We start from the raw sequence: 7,162 nt of genomic DNA, 5'->3' as shown, positions 1-7,162 counted from the left end.
CAGATGTGGCAATTCACCTCTGACAAAGAGAGCAGTCACCATATCTCTCTTACATATCAGCTAACTCTGATGAGCATAAGGTTGTATAATTGGATTGTTACCTAACACTATATTGTATTCCTTGTGTGAAACCGATTGGTAAGATCAGCTATGATGAATACATATAATACTGCACATTTTGGATATATACAAGTGCATCATTTCCCTGACTTATTGACTCTTAGACAACCCTCTTTCTATATACGAGGGGCGTTCAATAAGTAATGCCCCTGACCCACTTCCCATAGCACTCGACGCGTTCTTGCTTCTGGAAAGGTGGGAGCCAACCTGGGAATCCATCTGGCAGCCACCTTTTGCATATGAAAATGGTCATGAATGATAGTTTCCACAGACCCGGGGTACTAATCTTGACCTCATGGGCTATTTGGCGAATAATTATGCGTCGATCTTCCAAAATGGAGCTCAACTTGACGGACAGATGCCCCATCAATGGCAGAAGGGGGGCGGACCAGATCTGGGAGCTGTTTCCACAGAGTTCCGACCATGTTTGAATTCACGATGCCAGGTTTTACAAGGTCATATGATGGGCCATCATCACCATAAGTTACTTTCATTTCATCAAAAGTCTCCCGAGGTGTGCATCCTTTCAAATACAAAAACCGGATCACTGCTCAACACTCAACAGGCTCCATTTCACACTTGACTCGGTTCAAACACCTGTAAATCAGAAACCACAATTAATTCAGAGCTGTAATTTGCCACTTACTCTATAGAGATATAAATGATTGCACATACAAAATTTCAGCTAGATCAAACAACTGCAAGTGGGTCAGAGGCATTACTTATTGAACGTCCCTCGTATATATATATATATCAGAGAATACTTACTCCTTCAAAAAAAAGGGTATAAACATCAAAACTATGATCTTAACTCAAAGAATATTTTCTATACTGAAAATGATTATCCAATAAGACCTTGAAATAGAGATTGTTCATATCTGACTTAACTCTATTTTAAACAATTTATTTATAAAAGAAATCATTAAACGGCCATACTGAGGGATATCAAGTTAAGGCCCTGAAAAGATTGTACCGTTTTATAGTAGGGCTGCTATTGCAACAGTTACAATTCAAACATGTTGGTCTTAAAAGGCAGTATATAATTATAAAAAATAGTATCAGGGCATCTAAACTCCTGTAATGGAAAAAAATTGGCCTTAACACCCATTCTTTACCATTTTCTATTACAGGGGTTTATGTGCCCTAAAATTTGACTATTTTCTGTAGTCAATAAACATTGAAGGTCTATAATTCTATTTATAAAATTTCAATCACCACTATTTTCTAATTCACCAGAATTTGTACATGTTTATGTTTTGTGTATATATATGTATCTTGTATGTCCCTGTAGCTCAGAAGATAACATTTTGGACTTTTAATCCAGAGGTTGTGGGTTCATATCCCACCATGAGTGATTTACATTCATATGGTTGTATGTGTGTGTATATGTGTGTGTGTATGCGTGACTGGGAAGTGAAAAATGATATTCAACACATTCAATAGGTGTTGTGTGTATTTAATAACAGTGTGGCTCAGCTCCATGCAAATTTATCTAAATACGCACACATATATTCACTTACATAAATTCATATGTATCTATATGTACATGCACACACACGTATCTGTATAAATAGTCCAATGTGTTTTTAAAGAATCTTAAAACTTCAAAAAACCCACACAAATATAGAAAGAGATGAAATGTTATTCCAACTTCCAAGAACGGCTTCTCCATACTTGTGACAAATGTTTTGATTTTCAGGTGACAAGAAGGGATATAGGAAGGTTTGTGACTGTGGTGAGCCTCAACATATTTTCTCAGCTTGCAGGATTGCCATTCCACAATTTCTATTAAACAAAGAAAAAAAAATAACAATTTTTAATCCGAATTAAGTGAATAGTAAATAAGTGTATGCATAACTCAAACAAACAATGACAAAATTTGTACATACACACTCATTATATCGATATATTATACACACACCCACATGCATATATAATATATATATATATATGTAATATATTATATATATATATACTATATATAATTATATATATATAACGTACATACATACATACACATACAGTATATATATATATATTATATATATATATCTATGTGTAATATATATATATATATATATGTATATATATATATATGTTTATATATACATACACATATCTCTATATTTACTTATACATTTGGCCAGTATATTTTCTTACTTTAATTCTATAGAACATGCAGCTTCTACTAATATGCATACTCACAGAACATGCTTTGATTCACTATCACAATTCTTAGGCATACATTGTTTTTTGCTTGCCTGGCTCACGTTTCTGTAATGATTTAATCTAGATTTTTTTGCATGCCTTTTGACTTACTTAGCAAAAGTAAAAGATTGCCAACTTCCTAGTCCTTTTTTTTAATTGCCTAGACATATATAGTTCTCAATTCCTCTACCCTTTCTCTCTTCCAATCACTTTTACCTTCTCTGTCTCTCTATCTATCTCTCACCCTCTACTTTTCTCCCTGTCTCAAGAAAAGAAACAGACATTTACGTCAAGAGCTTGGGGCTCACAAAAGATTCCTTTTTCCCTTAGCATTTTTGATAAATCAACACCCACCCCTGCCCTGCCCCAGTAACACCACTATCTTTGTTTTCTTTTTTCTTCATTTTTCTTTATATTTCTTTTTGTTTTCAATTTTTTGTTTTATTTCCTTGTTTTATCTTTATTTTTATTAATATTATGATTATTCAATCTTGTCATTTTGTTTGGTTATATATTTCCGTTCATATCCAAAGTGTCACTTTGGCAGAAATTGACAGAGTGAGTACCAGATAAAACACCTTATAATATTTTACCATTTCCTACCATTGTTGAATTTGCTTGTCATTCTTCTGGGTTTGATAAGTACGCTACCCAAATGTTGGAGTCAATTACATTGACTGTGCCCTTCCACTAAAATACAAGACTCTCTGCCTAACGATTCATTTTTACAACAGAGCAGACTTTTATTTTTATGTATTTTATTTATACTTTTCAAGCTTCTTTTGTTATTTATTCATTATTTTGTTAAGCTTAATTCCTTCTTGATTTATATTTCATTGAGTTAATTTTGATAATTTTTATTTTGTGTATGTGTATTTTATTTTACCTATTTTCTAAATTCTATGAAATATTTTAGGTTCTATATTATTTTCAATATATGTGATTTCTCTCATTCTGTAAATTCATTATTCTTCATTTTAGAACTATGTATGTGTGTGTTTGTACATATATGTTTATAGGTTTCTCTCTCCTCATATATATTATATATATATATATATATATATATAATATATATATATATATATATATATATATTATTTATATAATATATAAAGCTGAAGTTGTCTGTGTGTGTGGCAGGTTTGGTAGCCTTCAACTAATACATCTTCCTCTAAGACCCTGTGGTGCAAGTTGACCAAAATTGAAAGTATGATAGAAGAAGGCTTGTCCTTCATTCCGTAGAAGAAAAAATTCAAATCAGACCATGTTAAGACCAAAAATTATTTACATCAAAAAGGTGCATTTTTTCTATGAAAATCCTTATTTTTTACGATTTCTTTTTACTGCTGTGTCACCATTTTCTGGTGTATTTCAACCAGAAAAATGTTCACTTAATGCAAAAGTTTTACTTTTAAAAAATTCCAATTCTAAAGGGTCAAAAAGAAAACAAACCCGAGCAACACCGGGCTATACTGGCAGGTTTGGAAGGATTCAAAGAATGTAGGCAGCAGTGAATTATATTGTATCAAGTTGCAGGAAAAGTGACTAGGTGACAGGTGTATTTAGCAATGGAAGAAGTAGAAAGGAAGATGTTTTCCTAATCTGTTGGTTGCTGCAGAAGCTAGTAGTAGATAAATGATAGGTCAGAGCTATCCAATCCATGTGCAGGGATGCTGTCAGTAAAGTGAGAGTTAACAATGTGTATAGGGATAAATTTAGTGTGCCGGTAGTTCACCTGGCTTAGACTCTCAGTTCCCTTCAATGTATCATTGTCCTCCAGGCCTTAACAGAGGAGTTTAAGGTCGGCTGCCTATGGAAACTCCTTTATGATGTTGATCTTCTTCTAATATCCAAAATGGTTATCTGGAATCAGAGGGTCTTAAAGTTAAATTAGGAAAGACCAAAGTCCTAGTAAGCAAGGAACCAGGTAATATGCGTATCCTTTCAGGAACAATAGCCCCTGATAGTAATTCCATATGGTGAACCCAGTGCAGATTATGGACACATGAGTGCAGTGGAATCACTGGAAGATTACCAAAGTAGACTTTGTTTGTGGTAGATGTGCAGAAGCAATAAACACTAGGAACACACAGGAAATAGATTTTCTTGAATATCCAGGAGGATTTTTAGAAGCAGTAGACAGTTTCTGTTACCTGGGTAATCTAATTAGCAGTGGAGAAAGAGGATCTGTAATTGCTAAGATATTCACCAACTAGAGAAAAAGCTTTTACTTCAGGTTGTAACAAAAGGTCCTCTCTCTCTCTCTCTCTCTCTCTCTCTCTCTCCTCTCTCTCTCTCTCCTCTCTCTCTCTCTCTCTCTCTCTCTCTCTCTCTCTCTCTTCTCTCTCTCTCTCTCTTCCCTCTCTCTCTCTCTCTCTCAGGGTGAAAAGCAGATTGTATAGTGCCTGCATATGAACAGCATTGCTACATAGTAATAAAACATGCGCTGTAAATGCAAAGGACATGCAAAGGCTAGAAAGGAATGTAGCTAGCATGTTGTGTTGGATGTGCAAGGTCAGCTGTGTGCATGGATGACAAAGTGCAAATGTGCTGAGAGAAAAATTGAGCATAAAAAGGCGCTTGAGAGGAAGAGTGCAAGAGAGAAGGCTGTGCTGATGTATGATGCATATGGATGAAGACAGCTGTAAAAGATACTTGTAGAAGAGTGGAGACCCCAGGAAGACATGGGACAAAATAGTGAAGTCTGATCTTTGGTCATTGAGCTGAAGGAAATGACAAAGGGTTGAGATGAATGGCAACTTGCTACGTTCTACCAGAGTTATCTATCTCAGCAAAAAAAAAAAAAAAAAAATGAGACCAACCACATGGTTCCGGGTTCAGTCCCACTGCGTGGCATCTTGGGCAAGTGTCTTCTGCTATAGCCCCGGGCCGACCAATGCCTTGTGAGTGGATTTGGTAGACGGAAACTGAAAGAAGCCTGTCGTATATATGTATATATATGTATGTATGTGTGTTTGTTTGTGTGTCTGTGTTTGTCCCCCTAGCATTACTTGACAACCGATGCTGGTGTGTTTACGTCCCCGTTACTTAGCGGTTCGGCAAAAAGAGACCTATAAAATAAGTACTGGGCTTACAAAAGAATAAGTCCCGGGGTCGAGTTGCTCGATTAAAGGCGGTGCTCCAGCATGGCCGCAGTCAAATGACTGAAACAAGTAAAAGAGTAAAAGAGAGTATCCTAAAAGCATATCATGAATGTCTATACTATTTGCAACCAATCTGTACCTGCCAAACCCTCCCAGTTACTCCTCCTCATAACACCCATTATTTCCTCACATCTCTAAGTAGAGCACTTTTGCTCAGCTGCTGTAATTAAATGAGAGCTGAACTGCACATATTCCTTCCTTTTTTTTGTGCTATCAGTGAATCCTCTTCTTGGAACCACCCCCTCTTACCACCCATCCCAACGTCCCATGTAACATGCATTCAGTACACTCTGCAAAGTGGTTTGCATTATGAGGGAGGCATCCACCCATAGAAATCTTGTCAAAGCAGATGATAGAGACTAGCATAGCCGTCATGCTCGTCGAATCCTGTCAAATTATCCAGTCCATGCCAGCATGGAATACATGGAATAATGAGGAAGATGATATATATTATAGGCATAGCAATTGGCACGAGTATGGTAACGAGTGCAGATATATGTCAGCAGACACAGACATGGCTGTGTGTATAAGAAGCTTGCTTCCCAACCACATCGCTTTGCACAGCACAGTCAGACAAAGGCTGCCAAAGCTCAGATAGGATGGTGTGCAGAGTCTGAGCCATGCTATAGAAGTAATAAACACAGAAAATGTATTTCAAGTTGTGTAAACCATTGTGTTTCAGTAAAATTACTATCTTTATGAAGTAAGGCAATTAGCCCAATTAGCATAATTCAGTTCATCCACCTCCTCAGTATTCACAGGGAGGAGGCGCAATGGCCCAGTGGTTAGGGCAGCGGACTCGCGGTCGTAGGATCGCGGTTTCGATTCCCAGACCAGGTGTTGTGAGTGTTTATTGAGCGAAAACACCTAAAGCTCCACGAGGATCCGGCAGGGGATGGTGGTGATCCCTGCTGTACTCTTTCACCACAACTTTCTCTCACTCTTACTTCCTGTTTCTGTTGTACCTGTATTTCAAGGGGCCGGCCTTGTCACTCTCTGTGTCACGCTGAATATCTCAGAGAACTACGTTAAGGGTACGTGTGTCTGTGGAGTGCTCAGCCACTTACACGTTAATTTCACGAGCAGGCTGTTCCGTTGATTCGGATCAACCGGAACCCTCATCGTCGTAACCGACGGAGTGCTTCCCCATTTCCATTCACAGGGAAAATATTTTTTTGTTATATGCACTGAGGAGGTGATTTGATTACATTACATTTGTAAGGTAAATTAAGAGTTGGGCTTTACCAGTTTAGGAAGTATAGTTAAATGTGTGCACGTAAGAAGGTCTGAAATGTATAAATGCATGTTTTACATGAAGGTAACGATAAAAACCAGAAGGTAATGCTTTTGGTTAACAAACATAATTTACTCCTTGCTCACACATGAAGTAGCCAGCACGACAGAGGTAAGCATACAAGACAATAGGGTGTAGGGGCTATGAGTTAATTCCTTAATGCACATCAAGGAAGTTAGCTCCGGTACTTGGCTGCAAATCTAAAATATCCAATAAGTTTTGAAGTGGTAGTGTGCGAGGTAGAAATGCCACAGTGTGTTGAGCTAGACGAACCACAAGCTTGTCGATAGATTATTGTCTACATCTGAATGGGATAAAGCAAAGCAGTGACGAAAGGGGACCAGCTGTTAATGTTCCGACGTGGCACATAAAATGC

General features: G+C 37.1%; 1 protein-coding gene across 8 annotated transcripts in view; it reads left to right on the top strand.

The window, feature by feature from the left end:
* LOC115216625 (protein sidekick-2-like) overlaps positions 1-7,162 on the top strand; it is a 676,686-nt gene that overhangs the window by 632,420 nt on the left and 37,104 nt on the right. For 6 of the 8 annotated variants that reach the window (XM_036500690.1, XM_036500685.1, XM_036500708.1 and 3 more), the window contains one exon: positions 1,820-1,855. The exons of the other annotated variants lie outside the window; for them this stretch is intronic. In XM_036500690.1, coding sequence (XP_036356583.1) covers positions 1,820-1,855 — 36 coding nt within the window. The remainder of the gene's footprint in view (positions 1-1,819; positions 1,856-7,162) is intronic. 8 annotated transcript variants of the gene reach the window in all.

Source organism: Octopus sinensis, linkage group LG1 (assembly GCF_006345805.1).
Source record: "Octopus sinensis linkage group LG1, ASM634580v1, whole genome shotgun sequence".
Classification (NCBI taxonomy): Eukaryota; Metazoa; Mollusca; class Cephalopoda; order Octopoda; family Octopodidae; genus Octopus; species Octopus sinensis.
Note: the sequence above shows the minus strand (reverse complement) of the source record. Positions and strands in the feature narration are given on the sequence as shown.